This window comes from Procambarus clarkii, chromosome 91, assembly GCF_040958095.1.
Source record: "Procambarus clarkii isolate CNS0578487 chromosome 91, FALCON_Pclarkii_2.0, whole genome shotgun sequence".
Taxonomy (NCBI): domain Eukaryota; kingdom Metazoa; phylum Arthropoda; class Malacostraca; order Decapoda; family Cambaridae; genus Procambarus; species Procambarus clarkii.
In genome coordinates, this window is record NC_091240.1 from 6,639,880 (window position 1) to 6,659,340 (window position 19,461).

Here is a 19,461-nt window from a genome sequence, read left to right on the forward strand (position 1 = left end):
ACTTCTGCGTGTACGGCTTCCACCCGGCTAGTTATTTTTTTATTATTTGTATTTTATTTTATTTCTTTTAGTGCGTTTATTACCCGAGAGCCACTAACACTAGTGGCCTCGACGAGGATAGGAAGCCGGCGGCTTGTCGAAGGTCCCCTCCTTTGCCTTGATCTTTTTCAGCTGTATTCCAGCATAATGTATTATAATTTATCTGAATTTATCTAAGGGCCACTAATTCTAGTGGCCTCGACGAGGACAGAAAGCCGGTGGCTTGTCAAAGATGCCCCCATTTTACCCTGATGATCTTTTCCAGGTGTATTTTAAAACCCAGCAGAGTTTTGGCGTTTACGGCTTCGTCGGGTAAGCGGTTCCACTGGTTTACAACCCTATGGGTGAAAAGGCATCTCCTGTTTTTAGTCCTACGTTGTGGCTTGTTGAGCTTGAACCCGTTGCTCCTCGTTCGTGTTACCCTTTTGAAGAAATTGTCCGGATCAACATCCTCCAAATTGTTCAGTATTTATAAAGTTTCAATGAGAGCCGCCCTGTCATGCCAGGTTTGCTGTTTTGGCCCTCAACCGTTCATGATACTACGCTCAGGAATGATTTTTGTTGCTCGGTGTTGCACCTTCTCCAGAGTATCTATGTCTTTCTGAAGATGAGGTCTCCATCCATGCCTGGATGCAATAATCCAGGTGGGGGCGCACCAGTCTTATACAATTGAATGACTACCTTATTTTCCTTAAAGGTAAAGGTAAGCTTGATTATTCCCAGGGTTTGGTTAGGTTTTTTTTTTACTGCCGCTGCCACTTGTTGTGCAACTTTTAGTGAATGGTGGATTCTGACTCCAAGGTCCTTTTCTTCATCTATCTATCTGTAAGGTAGTGCTGTTAATTTGATAGTTGTGACGTGGATTGTTATGCCCTACATGGAAGGTCTGAAATTCTCGACATTAAAACGCATTTGCCAGTCATCTGACCATCTGTGGAGTTCATGTAGATCTCTTTGTAAGATTGCAATATCACTTTCACTTCCCACTTTACCATAAATCATTGTGCCATCTGTAAATTTGATGATGTGGTTTGTAATAGTCTCATCTATGTCATTGATGTATATGACAAAAAGGGTTGGGCCCAAAATGGACCCCTGTGGGACCCCACTTAGCATATTCCCCCAGTCAGATTCATTCCCATTTAGCACGACCCTTTGTTTTCTATGTTTTAACCATTATCTTATCCATTCCAGAATTCTCCCATTTATTCCATGTGCCTGTAATTTCCTTATCAGTCTTTCATGTGGTACCTTGTCAAAACCTTTAGCAAAATTCATAATTACTTAATTACATGAGGGCCATTAATGCTAGTGGCCTCGATTAAGACAGGAAGCCGGCGGTTTATCAAAGGTCCCCCTCCTCATTTGCCCTGATAATCTTTTCCAGCTGTATTTTAAAACCTAGCATAGTTTCGGTGTTTACGGCTTCGGCGGGTAGGCGGTTCCACGGGTTTACAACCCTATTGGTGAAAAAACATATGTTTTTTGTCCTACATTGTTGTTTGTTGAGCTTGAACCCGTTGCTCCACGTTCGTGTTACATCTGACCTTTTGAAGAAATTGTTCGGATCGACATCCTCCAAATTGTGTGGGTAGTGGTGGAAAAGGTTACAGCTCGATGAAATATTTACACATTTCTTGAACTTTCTTTCTACACTGGTGGGTACAGGAATAGATATAAATGACTGCTGACTAAATCAGGACGCGCTCACAGCAATCTACACAGCTCTTGTGACCTGTACTGGAATATGCGGCACCTGCTTGGAATTCTTGATACTTTTCATGATACCTTGTGAAACATAAAACTAAAATTTAAAACGTGCAGAGGCTTACAATTAGATTAGTGCCAGAGTTTAGAGGGTTAAGTTATAAGGCCAGACTGAAGGAAATATGGATCTCACAATCTTAGATAACAGAAGAAATAGAGGAGATATATGATAACAACGTACACGATACTGAGAGGAATAGACAATGTGGATAAGAGTAACCTCATTAAGTTGAGAGAAATTAGGACAAGAGGACACAAGTGGAAGCTGGAATCGCAAATGAGTCGAAGGAATGTAAGGAAATACTCGTAGCTTTTAACAGAAACCTGGCTAAGTATAGTCAGTCGTACCCTGTGGGGGTGGTCAACAACTAAGTGGAATGCACTACGAGAAGAAGTTGTGGAAGCCACCTCCAGTCACAACTTTTAGGATAGGTTCGACGACGATATTGATTATTATAATAGTGAAGCTTTAACGCACTGGTTACAACAAAGCTAGTGGGCGGGGCATAGAGTGCTTGACCTCAAGTCCGCGTAGTCACTGATAGGTAAGTCAGAGGTCACGACCTCTCCGCAGGGTGCAGTAGCACCTCCACAGATCTCCAGTATCAGCTATTGATACTGGTAATGGCTCCAAAGAGCCACCACTTACGGGCTATTAATGCCCGTGCCACTTTTTGGGTGGCTTAATCTTCATCAGTCAATCGATAGGTAAGTACTTGACCTGTTAGCAGGCTCAGACTTTCCCATCCCATAGCTCATTGTAAGCCTTATCCACTAGTTTACCTGGAGTACGACCCGCCAATCGTTAACAACTAGGTACCCAACCACTGTATTGTTATAGAGCTGTCTCTAAATTAATTTCTTGTTTCGCACGCCACAACACACAAATATAGTGACTCAGGGTGTGCGAACAATTTTGCTGATAGTTTTCATTTGGTCATGTCTACATGGGCAGATAATACAAATTCCCAGAGGGACTTTTAAAAAGAGTCTAAACCGAACAGTAGGTGAGTAGAGGCATCCGGTAAAAGGAAACGTTTCCAGCAATAATTGTATCTTACACAGGGATTGAGATCCCCCTATCTGTTGTGAAGAGAAATGATAACACTGCTATTCCATGTGTATCAATACAGTGTAATCTAACCCGTATATATATCGTTTCCAGGCAAATATTTTCACTGTATTATAATTATTATTATCCTTTCCCAGTTGTATGCCTTATAATTACACGTCCAGCCTCCTATTGAAAGCAACAATGAATTTAGCATTTTAGATTACATTTGCTTGAGAATAATTTTGTAACTAGCGTCAAAAATTGTTATTTGCTTAGCTAAACGAACTAGAGGGTTCAGTTCCTGAACCGATTATGTGCCTATGTAATCCTTTACACCACCGCCCACGGGATGGGTATCGGGTGCATAATAAAGAAAGAAATTGAATTTGCTTGAGCGAGAAAGATGGTACATAAAGGGGGAAGGGGTGAGATGGGGAGGAAGGGAGAGCAAAATAATTATAATAAATTGATAAAAAAATACCGAATATAAATAATTTTGAATATTTATTGAGATAATAAAGGGAGAATTAATACTGGGTCAAATTGAAATTGAAATAAGTTTATTGAGGTAAAATACACACAAAGGGATGAGGTAGCTCAAGCTATTCTCACCTCGTTCAGTACATCGTGTTAATACATACATAGACACACATCACAAGCAATAAACATTACCAAACATTCTGAGAGATAAACATATACATTTCCTAGTCACAAAGAGATGAGGTAGCTCAAGCTATTCTCACCCCGTTCAGTACATCGTGTTAATACATACATAGATACACATCACAAACAATAAACGTATTACCGAAGTAATACGGTAATAGAGAGAGATAAACATATACATTTCCTTCTTTACACAAGTAGTATGGTAGGGGGGAAATTGAAGTTGGCGGTAGTTGAGAGTAGCGGCGGGAGGAGCCAATGAGGGGCGAGTGTGGTCCTGGGCGAGGCGCTGACGCCGGCGGAAGTGTTTACACCCCACGATAACACTCTTGCCTGCCTCCTCCTCCTCCAGCCTCAGCCTTCAACCCTCCCATAATGACAGGCAGGCTGCCTCCGTGCATCGTCGATGTCGGCACAGGGTGAGTGGAGGCCTGGGGTGGGCGGGCTGGGAAGTCACAGGGTGAAGGGTGTGGGGTTGGGGAGTGTAGTAGTGAGTGAGTGACACCTGTATATCTTCCCCCCCTAAGAACGTGAGCTGTCACCAGGGGCTGTGAACTTGTACTGTTTTATGGAACGAATCGCCCCATTTGTGCTTCTCTTATATTTGTAGTACCTGAGATGAACTTTAAACTGATGATCAAAGCCAATGTGGGACGATGTGTGTGTGGTAGGTACCTCAATACCCAGCTTTGGGGTATGGTACAGTGCCCATTGCTCCCTAGTCTGTGAGAGGGGGTATGTGTCAGATCGTACATGGGCATTTTGATGACGTTCTTTAAGTTAGGCTAGTTAGCATATGTTAGAATGAGGTGTGGTCAAATTGTACGGTGGTGTCTCGACAAAACTTTTCATTTCAGTTGTACAGTACAAGTCATTTATACTGTTAGTTTAGTTTGCCATAAGTTGGGTTGAGTTGCGTTACTCGGGTTTTAAAATTCATTGGCAAACTGTCTTAAAAACTATTAGCAAACAGTCTTTGATACGCAGCGACCTGTTAGTGCTGGAGTAGGTCTGCTGGCTCATATAATTTATAATTCTTAGTAATAATTCAAGTTTTTAGTAGTATGTGGTAAACGACCAGCTCTTAACTGGCCAGAAGGTATTGCAAGATATGACGACTGAAGGAGGTCTGAAGATTCTTATCAAAGCCTAATCGGTGCATCTGGCTGGATTGGTCAATGCAAGTTCCATTGAGATTGCAATCCCTGTTTCTAACATTTGCTTCAAGAGTGTTTGAGTTACCCATTCTCTGGAGACGCCCTCCTACTCTCGATGTACTCACGATGCCACGTGGTGGAGTTTTGCTGCTAGTTTGCAGCAGATGCATTGTGGGGGGGGGGGGTCCTGGTCTGTTATTCTGACGTAGGCACACACTAACTTGGGAGTTGGTTCATAGTTGTGTACATTTTATTCAAGGGGATTGCTCCTCCTGGCAATTAAAGGGCAGAGTTTAGGCCATTGAAAGTGTCAGTTATTATTCTGAAAATGTTTACGACGTAATCTCTTAAATTATTAATTGGGATAGGTTCTCAAGATATTTCAAAGGTGAATTAGATCATAAAGTTTAGGGCATTGGAAAAAGTGAATTGGCCTGATTTAAATATCACGTGGTTAAATTTTGAGAGTAAAATGTTCTAAATAGGTACATATCTTTGTAAATATTTTGTTAGGGTTTATAACATTAGTAAATATAATTTAGCTGCAGGTGTGGGAAAGCCAATGGGTCCATATTGGAAGAAATCATGTATAGTTTCTATTTTAGATGGCATAGGTTTTGATAAATTTTGTTCAATGCAAGTGCCAAAATGTTATTCTGAAAATAGTTATGAAACTATATAATCTTAATCCTTTATTGTTACAACTTCCCAAGATATTTCGTAGAAAATCTTGAATTAACAAGAGTTTTGGGCATGGGAAAGATAATTGATCTGGTTCAATTATATAATCAATATATGTAATCTATATAAATAAAAGGAAATGTTTGTTTGTTCAAAATCGCTAATCACCAAAAGTACTTCACCGATTGCTTTGAAATTTTCACACAACTTATGAACATCAGAGGTCCACGGTTGTTCAGCGTCCTACCAACGAGTAACAGAAATATTACAGGAACAACCGTGGACATCTTCAAGAGGAAACTAGATTGTTTCCTTCAAGGAGTGCCGGACCAACCGGGCTGTGGTGGGTATGTGGGCCTGCGGGCCGCTCCAAGCAACAGCCTGGTGGACCAAACTCTCACAAGTCAAGCCTGGCCTCGGGCCGGGCTTGGGGAGTAGAAGAACTCCCAGAACCCCATCAACCAGGTATCAACCAGGTTCCATTCGCCTGCGAGCAGGTTTTTATATACATACTATATAGTTATCATGTCTGTGATGGTAAAAAACATGCGTTTTCTGAAAATTTGATTTTCATGTGAGGGAAATCTTCGAAACCTCTTTACCGATTGCTTTGAAATTTTGACACAACGTTGCATTCGAATAGGCGCATATTTTTATATATCTACTATATACCTGCCTTACCTACAGGAAAAAACATACTATTTTTGAAAAAACAGCACCATCTGTTGGACGTTAGGGCAACACACACCGTAATCTCCGAAAGTTCTTCACCAATTGCTTTGAAATTTTGACACAACGTAGCATTCGAATAGGCGCATCTTTTTATATACCTACTATATAGATGCCAACCCTGTGACAGGTAAAAACATGCATTTTTGAAAAACAGCGCCATCTGTTGCACATAATGGCAACATGCACTAAATATATCACGAATTCCATTTCAATGTTTCCGATTGCATTGATAAATTTTATTTTCATAGATTTAGATTTATTTTATTTTTATTGAATTATTTTGTGACGTTGTGTTGGAATTGAGCTGTGTTGTTTACCATACCGTTCATTTCATAAGTATAAGTATAGATACCACACCTGTGACAGGTAAAACTATTCTTTTCTTGAAGAACAGCGCCATCTGTTGCATGTAAGAGCAACAGACATGTTATACTTGATATATCACGAATTCCATTTCAATGTTTCTGATTGCATTGATAAATTGAATTTTCCTAGATTTTGATTTATTTTCATTTTGATTTAATTATTTTGTGTGAATAGTGTTGGAATTGAGCTGTGTTGTTTTTCCAGGCCATTCATTTCGTGAGAGTAGTTTATTTTTTTATTTTTTCATATTTTCATTTCATTTTTTAACTGTTTTTCTTATATAACAGTGATAGGAATATTAGATTACTTAATGTTCCCAATTTTCTGATGGGAACATCAGACCATTTGGGAAGGCATCGGGCGAGGGAGTGGGTAATGGTTGGGATGATGATGGGACGGAAGTGTGAGATGGTGCGGAGGACGAGGGGACAAGGGAGGGGGTAATGGTGGGGAAGGATGAAGGGACGGGGGAGTTTGGGATGGTGGGGACGAAGGGATGGGGGAAATGGAGAATAGTGGGGAGGACAAAGGGACTTGGGAGTAGGGCATGGTGGGGAGGACAAATGGACAGGGGAGTGGGGCATGGTGGGAAGGAAGAGGGGACGGTGTAGTGGGGAATGGTTAGGAGGCTGAGGAGACGGGTGAGGGGGGGGAATGATGGGGAAGACTGGGGGACAGGGACGGTTGCTGTGGCTCGGCAATGCTGCCACAGCAACGCGTGGCCGGGTACTGCTAGTATATAAATATAATATATAAATATAATATAATATATAAATATAATATAATATATAAATATAATATAATATATAAATATAATATAATATATAAATAATATAATATATAAATATAATATAATATATAAATATAATATAATATATAAATATAATATAATATACAGGATATATAAATATAAATATTTTATTTATTTATTCCCTGTACTGTAATTTACAGTAAAAAATATTTTGTTTCTGGCAGTTCCACTGAGAATACCAATGCCATATACAGTACTGTAACATTTACAGTATCTTATTTTATTTTGTATTTTGGGCCCAAATTTTTTTATTAGACCAAAAGTTCTGGCTTAAGCCGTAAAATAATCATTCTACAAATTATTTGCTAAATTAACTATTTTATATTTTCAGGTATACTAAATTGGGGTTTGCTGGGAACCATGAACCCCAGATGATTATTCCCTCGGCAGTGGCCATCAAGGAGACGGCCAAGGTTGGGGAACAGTCCCAACGCAGACTATGTAAGGGCGTTGAAGATTTAGACTTCTTCATTGGCGATGAAGCTATGGATGCTACTGGATATGCTGTTAAAGTAAGTTGTCAAGACTTGTTGTTATCAGATTAAATTACCTGCACTAATCACTGGGTACTGTGGTCAGGAAGTGTTGCCGCTGATGTCATTAGCTGGTACTGAAACTTGAATAAGCTACAATTATTTATATATGGTACAAATGCAACAACAATTAACAACTTGTAAAAACATATAACAAAAATGTTTCAAGTTCATGTAAACTGGTGCTTAGAACTGTACAGGTACCAATTTGGTTTTTTTTGGTAGATACTGCAGAAAGACTGATACTTATTCATTGTAATTGTTAAAACTGAAGACAACATTATATATTGTGGTCTGAGGGCTTGCAGACAATGACATAGTAAATGAGAAGCACCTGCAAATCTTTATAATAATCACAGCATAACTATTTCTGAGGAATCCACACAGTGACCTTGTAAATGGTCTCGACATCAGTGATTACCGATTAGTAAATACCAAAAACAATCCATTACTATTTTTAATAGCTACCCAGTGTTGCAGTGATATAGAGGAAGTAGGTAGGTGTTTTGATTGCTAGTTTGGGCTTCCCTTGATGATGATACTGTATATATGACATCACTGGAACCTATTTGAATATATCAGTGAGGGTACTTTTTAGAGAAAGTGATACCTCCCTGCAAAGTCCTTCGTTATTAAATAGGATTTTATGGCCGTCATCTTGAATGCTAAGATGGGTAAAATGAGATTGTGAGATCCGTTTAAGTGTCCAGTCAATAAATATAAACAAGTTAATGAATCTTGGGCTATTAAAAGAAACGGGTATTCAAAATAAAGTTTATCATGAATATTCAAGAGTCAAGATTCATCAATTATCTCGCACATTAATTAACAGTTATTAGCCAGCAGACACTCATTAGTTGGCAAATATGGTCAGCTGATAGTCAAGTCATCGGACATGGGCAGTTATGAGATGCAGTTATCAGTTGGCACAGTCATCAGCATCTCAATCATCAGTCAAAATCGTTATCAGTCACATAATAAATCCACGGGAGATACTGGAAGGCCAGGTCCCAAATACACACAATGAAATAACATATTGTAACAAAAAGCTGTGTTTTATATATAAAGCTAGAGAGTAGTGTATTTTACAAAGAGTGTGTAAAGAGCACATACTGTTATTAATTATATATTATATTAATTGTTGTCATAATTTGGACTGTGATAGTATCCAGTACGGCATGGCATTGTGGAGGACTGGGATCTTATGGAGAAGTTCATGGAGCAGTGTATATTCAAATATCTCCGAGCTGAACCTGAGGATCACTACTTCCTGTTGACAGAACCTCCACTCAACACTCCAGAGAATCGCGAGTACACGGCAGGTTAGTGTAGTCTTGCAATGATTTTTAATGTGTTGTGGATGCTTTTATCATTTGTTTCAAATTGTCATCATCTTTTGTGTGTGTGAAAATCTTCCACCAAATATGTCTGTGACGGTCTGTCATTGTAAAAGGTCTTAGAATTTTTTTTTTGTTTATTTCTTCTGTACAATGTTTGCTGTCACTGGAATGTAAAATAAAGTAAGTTTTATTCAGGAAAATACATACATAGTTGATTTACAAACATAATGTTGGATTTATTGATAGAGCTAGTACATACAATACCTAAAGCCACTAGTACACATAGTGTTTCGGTAATGCTCATAGCCTCCTCCCTCCCCTCTTTGTACTTTGACTTTTAATACTGTACAGTACTGTATGTTTTTATAACGTGTCAGTGGCATGGGAAGTTTTTACCTCTTCATACCCAAGATTCACTATTTACCCAAGCATTTTATCAGTTCACAGCAGACTTAGTATCTATGTATCAGACATGTATCTATTAGTATTCTTTTCATCATTGCCATTATTGTCAATATGACTTGCATTAGGAAGCAAGGTGTTTGCCAAGGAAGGTTTGAAAAGTACTTAAGGCAAAGCAGAGGTTCAACATGTATATAGTTTCAAGCGAGACCTTTGTTTTCTTGAAATTTTAATATTTAGCAATTGTTTTGATAAATTATAATTGCTCACTAACACAAATGAATTCAACATTTTTGTCTTGTACGCAAAAGGTATAAATGTTTGTTTCTCTTGCACAGAAATCATGTTCGAGTCTTTCAACGTGCCAGGTCTGTATATTGCGGTGCAGGCAGTGCTCTCGTTGGCAGCTTCCTGGGCATCCCGTCAAGCGACGGAGCGCTCTCTAACTGGAACTGTGATCGACTCGGGCGATGGTGTTACTCATGTTATACCAGTGGTTAGTGTAGCCGGTGTATGAGTTACTTGAACTTTCTAAAATATGCTGTATGAACAGTATCTGTATTTTTATATCGCAAAAGCAATTTAGATGATTTTTCGTACCTTATTTTTTTCCAATCTGTGAATTTATACTATATTACAAAATTTGTATTGTATTTATAAAATGTGAAAATTAAATCTGTTTATTGGCACTCATTTACAAAGTAGGATGTCCTAATATTGTAAGATTTAGTTGTTTAGACAGTTGGAGAAAGTAATTTTTCAGTGTTCTTGAGAGGGTGATTATCTTGAGATGATTTCGGAGCTTTAGTGTCCCCGCGGCCCGGTCCTCGACCAGGCCTCCACCAGGCCTCCACCCCCAGGAAGCAGCCCGTGACAGCTGACTAACACCCGGGTACCTATTTTACTGCTAGGTAACAGGGCATAGGGTGAAAGAAACTCTGCCCATTATTTCTCGCTGGTGCCTGGGATCGAACCCAGGACCACAGGATTACAAGTCCAGCGTGCTGTCCGCTCGGCCGACCGGCTCCCCCAGTGTTAGCCCTAATCACTGTATACCAACCTGCAATTTCAAGAATGCTCACACTGGCTATCTGGACATTTTGAAAATTGGGTGATAATTTCATAGGATTTGTACATGGAGAGTAGAGTGAATGGGGAATAAGTTGTAGGGGTTACCATACATAGCTTCCCTCCCCCCCCCCCCCTCCAAGTCTAATCTCTCGCTAATCAAGGTCGATGATTATTTTAGTGAATTTTTTATTTTGGTATGTGTGTCCAAATTATAATATGCTGTGGTGTTTTGTAACATTTTTGGTGGTAATTCTTTGAGGTAATTCTATTTTTGTATCCTGTTCTGCATCTAAATTTTGGTTATCTCAACAGTTAGAAGTACATTTATAACAGTTATATAAATTGATTTTATTCAGGTCTCTGTACTGTCTTGGTGACAGTTTTGAGAATTTACTGTATAGTTAAGGATGTTTTTTTCCCCCCCCCCTACCTTGTTGAGGTTCTTTACGATGAAGAACAAAATCCATGTTCCTTGTACTATACCACTTAGAAGCTTTGTGGCCCCAACGTTTCTCAAAGATAAATTATCCTGGTGCGGTTACATTTATGCAAGTGTTTTAGTTTGTAGTTGTGGAGTTGATTCAGTCAAATTGCTTTAGGCCATGCAGTCGAGTGCTGTACTGTAGGCTACTGTGTTGAGTTATATATATATACATATATTGCTTTTAAGTTTTGGAGTACCAACTTCCCCAACACAATGGTGACAGTTTTGGGTATAGAATTTGTTAAACTTGTCAGCGCCCGCTGGGTAGGTGTTTCCGATATATCCCGTCAATACCTGACGACACCAACTAATTCGCACTTTGATACTTCTATGGATTTCCATAATCTTGTAGTTTTAAGAACTAACACTTCTTATAATGGCTAGCTTTCTATGCTAACCTTATGTGATCTAAATTAGAAATACCATTCCTTGGCATTATTATATTATCATTACTGTACTCTTTTGGGAGTCTGTGACCCCTATTACGGAAATTTTTTGAACTTTATCATTTGGGTGGAAAATATAATTTTCATCATAAAACATTTTTCTTAACTTTGCATTGACTGATTACTTAAATATTTAATGGACATTTTTTCTGGTTGCTTCAATTTGAATGTGCAGGATGTATTATAGTTCGAAAATGCAGTACAATATTTAAAATTATAATGCTGTATCTTCTCATTTAGGCTGATGGGTACGTCATTGGAAGCTGCATCAAACACATTCCGATTGCCGGCCGAGACATCACATACTTTGTGCAGAGCTTGTTGAGAGAGAGGGAACCAAATATTCCACCACAGTTGAGTATGGAGACTGCTAAGGCTGTGAAAGGTAAGAGGTGAATCAAGCATTAGATCATCTAGTTACAAAGTTTCTCATAGATAATTGCCTATTATGCCCTTGTACTAATTGGCTAATTCTCTTTCAAACTTGTGATCATCATCTTGGCCATTCTTTCCTCCTATTCTTATATTTTACTCTTGTACACTTCAGCACTCTTTATCTCATTCCGTGAACATGCTCAAACCATTTTGGAGCTCTGTCTTATTCATATGTACTGTAATAACTATCTAGCTATTGTGTGTGTTTTTGCTGTATACTTAAAAGCCTATATTTTGTGATGCAGCTATTCTCTTTTTTAAGTGTTCCTTTGTACTGGTGAATATTTAGCATAATATCAGTTTTGAATATGATATTTATTATAGTGATTGTTTACAGAGAAGTTCAGCTACATCTGCCCAGATATTGCAAAAGAATTCAATAAGTACGATAGTGACCAGTCAAAATGGATTAAGAGATACGAAGGAAAGAATCCGGTGAACAACCAGACCTTTGGTATTGATATTGGCTATGAGCGCTTCCTGGGACCCGAGATCTTCTTTCATCCAGAGGTATTAATGCTGACACATTTAGAATGATGGTGTTTGTGTAATTGTACATTCCTACTGCCCAAATGAACTCTGAATTATATTGGCCAAGTTCACTCGGCCTAAAATTATTTAATTATGTCGTGTTCTCTACTTTTTAAACCAGCATTTTCTAGATAGTATGCTTGATAAGAGTAAATTTTGAAATTTTGTTAATGAATGGATCTGGATAATGTTTGTTATTGTTGAACGTTAATATATAAAATGATAGCTTTGCATTTTTTGTTTTGTTTCTGTAGGATATTAATTTTAAAGTTGACAATTGGTAATGGTTTCATACATATTATTACCCAGTTCCCACTTTCATGGTGTGGTAAGGTATCAGATGTAGATAAAATGGTAAGTGTGTGATTTAGTAAAAAGAAAATAAAAACGTTAAAAATATTACTTGATCGTCCATTATACTATTCACAATTCATTAACACTAGCCGTCAGCCATAGTAGCAGCAGCCTCATCACTTTTTAGACTAGATGACAGTGCTCCTTGTGAATGGTTGTATATACAAATATATTTACTCCATTCTTCCACTTCCATTGCCTTTACTCATACCATATCCTTGTGTTGTTCCTACTTGATCACACTTGCACCCTGCTTCCTTGCATTCACTTCATCCTTCCTCATTTGTTCACAGCTTATTTGCATTCGCTCCCCACTGTTTCACTCTCGCTCGTCGTGTCTCTGTGACTTCTTCCTGGCCTTCTCCTCCTCGTATCCTTAAATTCACCCGAACATGTGCTCTTCGTCAGTCAACCATTGTTTGCTCAATATGCTCGCCTTAATCTTAAAGTGAATTAACTTTTGCATGCCACATCTCTATATTGCATTTTCATTCCTCATTCCATTACGCTCCATACCACATTCTCGTCTCTGTCATACAAGTTGGCACTCGGAATTTTCATATTTATTCCCTACCTTTTGTTCATATTCACTTTAAAGTCTTCTCTTATACAGATCTGAAAGGTCCTTAACTGGTCCACATAGTTCTTTCATTCTACTAAAAAGAGTGAAACCATATAAACTACATATTGTATATCAAATTTGCAATGGCCACTCTCCAGTTATTCATTAGGATTATACCTTACCCTAGGCATACACCTCCTTCATAACATATTTAGATTGAATAACGCGAGTGACAAACTCCGACAAACATCTTCATTAACACTATCGGTAACTTTGGACCGGACTCTCGCCCATTATTTTTCTCTCGAGTCCTAACCGAGGACTGGACTTGCGTCCACTACAAAAATATTTGTATAAAATTAATTTTTTATCCAATCGACCTAGGGATAGTATCAAAATAAGCGCCTTTAGAATGCGCACAATTTGATACCAAAATGAAAGATGTAACGTGAAACTTGATGTCTGAACACTTATATGATTATAAATAGGTTTTTGGTCAAAATTTTATAATACAGTATTTGTTAAAATTCTATTTATTGTGCTATTATGTTGGGACTAGTTTTAAAATGCACGCCTTTATGTCACGAACAATTTGATACCAAAATATAAGATGTAACACACACATTTATGTCAGAACACTGGAAAGATATAAATAATTTTATGATGAGCTTCCAGAATTAAAATATTTGTTAAAATTCCAGTTAATGCTCTATTATTATGGGACTAGTTTTAAAATACGCTCCTTTTTATTGCGAACAATTTGATACCGAAATGAAAGACGTAACATGAAAATTGATGTTATCAAACTGAACGAGTATACACATTAGGTCGCAGTGTACAAATTGGTGCTTGTTCACGGGTAACTTTAGGCTTTTCTGTGGGCAGGCACTCCAGGCTTTTGTACATTATATTCATACACATCTGTAGGGAATTTAATTGCAAACACAATGATACCAAGACGAGCGACGTAGCATGAGAATTAAGGTGAGAAAAATGGAATGAGTATGCACATTTTACTGATTTTGTGCGCTCACGGGTAACTTTTGCCGACTTTAGGCTTTGCTGTTGGGAGTCACGCTAGTCTTTTGGACATTATATTTATACACACCTGTAGGGAATTTAATTGCGAATATGATGCCAAAATGAACGACGTAGCACGAGAATTAAGGTGAGAAAGCTGAAACGAGTATACACATTTAGGTGTCAACACGCGCTTACCCGCACGCTCGCCCGCACGTTGGGTGCATGACCCCTAAGTTGACCGCGCGCATGCCCGGTGACCGATAGTGTTAACATTAGAGCAGACAATCATTATATCGTTAACTTTACACATATTCTGCTACTTGCATAGAAACTTATTACACAGTTGATCAGCTTTTAGCTCTACCAGTTCCATACAAGCTCAACATTCTTCAGAGTCCTTTTCCATTAACGTTTTCATTCGTGTTTTCTTTTTAAAGTAAACAAATATCGTAGACTTTAGTCTCTTGAGTGCCTTCTCTGCAAGCCATCTCGATGCAAATACCTTTACACACCCTCTTCCACCACAGTATCCACCTTGTACATCATTGATAAAGTTATCTGTAATTTCATGAATGGTACTCTTGTGATCACTGTTCTACCACACAATTTCATTATTTAAAACACAGAATGTATTAGTATTAATGCTTTCATTGCATAAATTATTAAATCTGTAGCTTTCATTTTATTCTTGGGACACCATTTTCACCTATTATGTAAATCTCAGTATTATATTGTTAATTTACCATTCAGATCACCAATTACAATTAATGGTCTTGCCACCTCAATTTCAGTTTGCTAACCCTGACTTCACTGTTCCAATCAGTGAAGTTGTAGATAATGTGATCCAGAACTGCCCCATCGATGTCCGTCGTCCTCTATATAAGAATATCGTTTTGTCTGGTGGATCAACCATGTTTAAAGACTTCGATCGCCGTCTACAGAGGGATGTGAAGCGTATTGTTGATGCTAGACTACGAATCACAGAACAACTCAGTGGTGGTCGCATTAAGGTGTGTTCTAATATTAAAATATAAGTAAAGATCCACATTATATAATTAAATAAACTTGTATTGTTTTCTTTATCAGGGTGATCAGAACAGTAAGGACTAGTACTACAGTTTCTTTAGTGGGTCTTACTAAGATATGTAATTGCATTCTTTTTCAGCCCAAGCCCATTGATGTAAATGTTATTGCGCACAAAATGCAGCGTTATGCAGTTTGGTTTGGTGGCTCTATGCTTGCATCAACTGTAAGTATGTTAAGTCATTCATTATCATTGCCCACTTTCTCAATTTCATGGGTGGAGAGGCATCACGTCAGGGAGGGGGAGGGGAGGGTGAAAATTTCATATTTTCCCAAGTATAAGATGCAGAGTGGGTTCTGGTAATATATCATGCAAAAATTCTTGAACTTTCAAAGCTGCTTTTTAACACGTTTTATGACTTGATAACTTTTCCCTTAAAATCAGTCTCTCCCAGATTTTCCTTTTTTGAACATGACAATTCTTTGGAGATATACATATGCCTAATGTGGTTAGGCAGTAGAATTGCTAGAGCTGCTATGCCCTGCTTATAAGTTCATCTGTCATTGGCACATTATTTATTCAGGCTGAATATGATCTTTACCTTATTTCCCATTTTTATGGGGTTTGAAGGTATCATCATGGAAATGATAGGAAAGTGTATAGAAAAAGATGATTACAGACACTGTTGTGTAATGCAGAATTACACTGATCTATTCACCATATCTTGCACAGTAGAAAGCACTCAAGAGTACCCAGGTTATGGGTAACGACGTGTATCAGTGCTATACTGACGGTTCTGTAGAAGGTGTACCAGATGTGCATGTAATATATTTAAGCAATCTTCTCGTACATACAGCAGTGAACCATGTCAATGACTGGACTAGTACAACTCAAACTAAACTTGCCGGCATATACCTTGCCACTGAATTTTTAAAAGACAAAGGTAGTGGACTTGTATATGGTGACTCGCAGAGTGCACTCCTGGCATTGAACACCAAGTAAATAGTCAGTGATATTTGAAGGAATGATTTAGCTGTTAAAGAAAATGGTTTTTATATTAATTTCCTTTGAATACCATCACATGTTGGCATCTCAAAGCATGATGCTGTTGACATGCTTGCAAAAACAGCCTTTATAAAACCAGTACTTGTAGTAGAAATTGATATGGGCATTTCATTAGCAGTGACAAAGAGAATACTCAAACAAATATTTTGTGAAAATCTTACTGACCTGCCAAATTCACAAAGACAGGAAAGCTGTACCATTAAACATTATGATAAATATCATGAGGAGACATTCATATATGAATCTATTAGAGCAAGAACTGCAATGTGATTCTATAGTGGCCAGAATACTCCTGGGATATAGACATATCTGGCAGCTTTCTCAAACCCCAAATGTTGAATACACAATGTCAACTTTGTGAAAGAGAAAATATGCACGCTCTTGAACATTATATTGTAGAATGTCCACTATTGACTGACTTTTGCCCTCCTGGGCTGAGGTATGCTGAACTCTGTAAATACTATATGAATATTGGAACACTTAATGATATATTGGACTTGTACCTAAGACTGAATATGTAATGCTTTAGTTATACAATGTCAAAGTGGGAGACATAAATGTACTCGCCTATTTGTGCTTGCGGGTGTTGAGCTCTGGCTCTTTGTTTCTTTGTCCTCGTACTGTCCCGTTTTCTGTTTTAGGTCATCTGGTAGGTTAGTAGAGGACACTTTAAATTGACAGTTTTCTTGATGTTGGGGAAACCTTAGGAGGACAGGGCTGCCTCATATCCCTTTCTAGTGCTACACAATGTAGTCATACTGGCTTAGTACTCTCCTGATAATTTTCTTTCCTTCCTTGGTTACATATTTATTTTTTTGTTTTTTTCAGCCTGACTTCTACCAGGTGTGTCACACAAAAGCAGAGTACGAGGAGAAGGGGCCGAGCATCTGCAGACACAACCCAGTATTTGGAGCCATGGCATAATCAACGATGAAATTGACTTAAAGTCAAGTATATGAGAAATGGTTTGTTGGGAGAGTAATCCTTGTGTCATTAAGGATCACTTGGGTTAATCTGGCCTTGCTGTTGATGTGTTGTAAACTTGCGAGCATTTGAGAGATTGTTGGAATGAATGTAGTGAAGTATGTGCCATTGTAGTGAAACTCGTTTACATTTTGAGTCATTTTTTTCTGTGTACAGTGCAGTTTATCTATTCCCATATCTTTTGAAGATTCATTTTCTTTTGTTTCCAGAAAGTATGAGTTCCTTGCTTATTCTTATTTAAAATAGTATTTAATACTAAAATAGTTCTTCAGTCATGTGTTGAATGAGGCTTTATTTACGTACCATATTTAGTATGTTTCTTTTCCATTACTTAAATTTCTTGTCAAATAAGAAGATAATTTGGTCATTGCTTTAATACTATTAAAAATAGTTCTTCTTGTGGCAAGGAATTATGGCCTAGCAAATACAAAAGCTTTGCATTGACAAAAATATTGATTTTCAGGTATGTTTTAAGTGAAAGCTAAATATTAGTTCATTTTTATATTCTTACCATTGTCATTATCAGTGTACATAAATTCACAAAGGGTTGTTAAATGTACAAAAAATAATTCATTGCAATGTTCTTTTATCCTTTAGTTTACTTATTAATCCCATGTAAATAAACTTATTTTTATTTGTGATTCTGGTGTATGAAATGCCAGATTTCATTAATTATACTGTAAAATGATTTGACCTATAAGGCTTTTTAAAGTAGACCTCATAGACTTGTTTATGAGGAACCCATGATGGCATGAACGTTTGATCATCATGAGGGTAATGTTTGGCTAAAGAATAATTACTTGAAAAGATTTATGGTTTTTATGCAATTTTGTGGGAATCTGATCTTGTAGGTTTACAGTCCTATTTTACACTATGGTGATTTGGTTATCAATAGTGACGTTTTCCTATGTAAATCCCAAAGATTTTTATATATTGCCAACCTGCCTGGTGCTGCAGTTTGTTGTTACTTAATTGTAGTGTATCAGACTGGCTTGCACAGTGACGTAGTTGTTTAAATCATGAGTATAATACACAGTTAATATATATTTAGATTTAAGACTTGCATTTCATAAAGCCTTGGCACTAATGTGAAGATGTTTTGCCAAATGAACTATCATTTACCTTGTATATATTTGTTTTCTTAAAAGGAATTTTCTTTCTTTGGGGTGAAGTAAGTTTTATAATTTACAATGGAGTTAATATGCGCAATATTCATAATAAGGTGGAAAACAATTATTTTCCAATTACTGTATTGGACATTTGTCATGCAATGCTTGATCTAAAATTCCTTTTTAACACTTGTTTGTAATAGCAGTGAATTGCATTCAATAACCCAAAATTGTGATTTATTTCCAAATGTTGCTGTGATTATTTGTATGTAATTGTTAAAAATAAATCATTTGCAGATATCTGATTTTTACATATAAAGGTAACCTCAAAGAAGTATGTGACTTTTGATGAATTTATTCATTTAATTTTGTTCAGATGTATTTTAGATTCAAGGAAGTTTATTAAAATTCTGTGTATAGTACTTATGATACAAATTTCTAAAGTATGATAATCATGGGGCCTGTCCAAAGAACCAGGATTCTTGGCCAGGAGACAGGGAAATAATAACCAAAATTTGTAGACTGAAAGATGTTATCATAGCTCAAATAATACTTTGCTAAACGTATCTTTGTCTATTCAGCTTGTATGGGGGATCCAGGTGGTAAAAAATTGTCGAGGAAAGCAAGATCTTCTGCCGAGAGATAAAAGGTTTATTTGCGAACTGAAAGTCCTCTGCAATGCCCCAAAACTGAAACTAAATTAACAACTAGGCATTCGTGAAGGTGAAATTCCTAGCCCTAACTTGTTCAGTGTACTAATACATGCCTTACTAAAATCAATCTCAACTTTGTTAAAAAAATTATAATTATATATGTAGATGGCATTGT

At 37.5% G+C, this 19,461-nt stretch overlaps 1 protein-coding gene across 2 annotated transcripts; it reads left to right on the forward strand.

The window, feature by feature from the left end:
• Positions 1-3,783: 3,783 nt before the first annotated feature.
• Arp3 (Actin-related protein 3) lies at positions 3,784-18,933 on the forward strand. Of its 2 annotated transcripts, none has more exons than XM_045768016.2 (9): positions 3,784-3,942; positions 7,602-7,782; positions 8,969-9,125; positions 9,884-10,041; positions 11,787-11,931; positions 12,319-12,491; positions 15,243-15,461; positions 15,617-15,700; positions 17,369-18,933. In XM_045768016.2, exons 1-9 carry the CDS (start codon positions 3,899-3,901, stop codon positions 17,462-17,464), a joined length of 1,257 nt encoding a protein of 418 aa, XP_045623972.1. In that variant the 5' UTR covers positions 3,784-3,898; the 3' UTR covers positions 17,465-18,933. The 2 variants fall into 2 exon arrangements, with proteins under 2 accessions (XP_045623972.1, XP_045623973.1); XM_045768017.2 differs by lacking the exon at positions 3,784-3,942 and adding an exon at positions 4,165-4,190.
• The last annotated feature ends 528 nt before the right edge of the window (positions 18,934-19,461 follow it).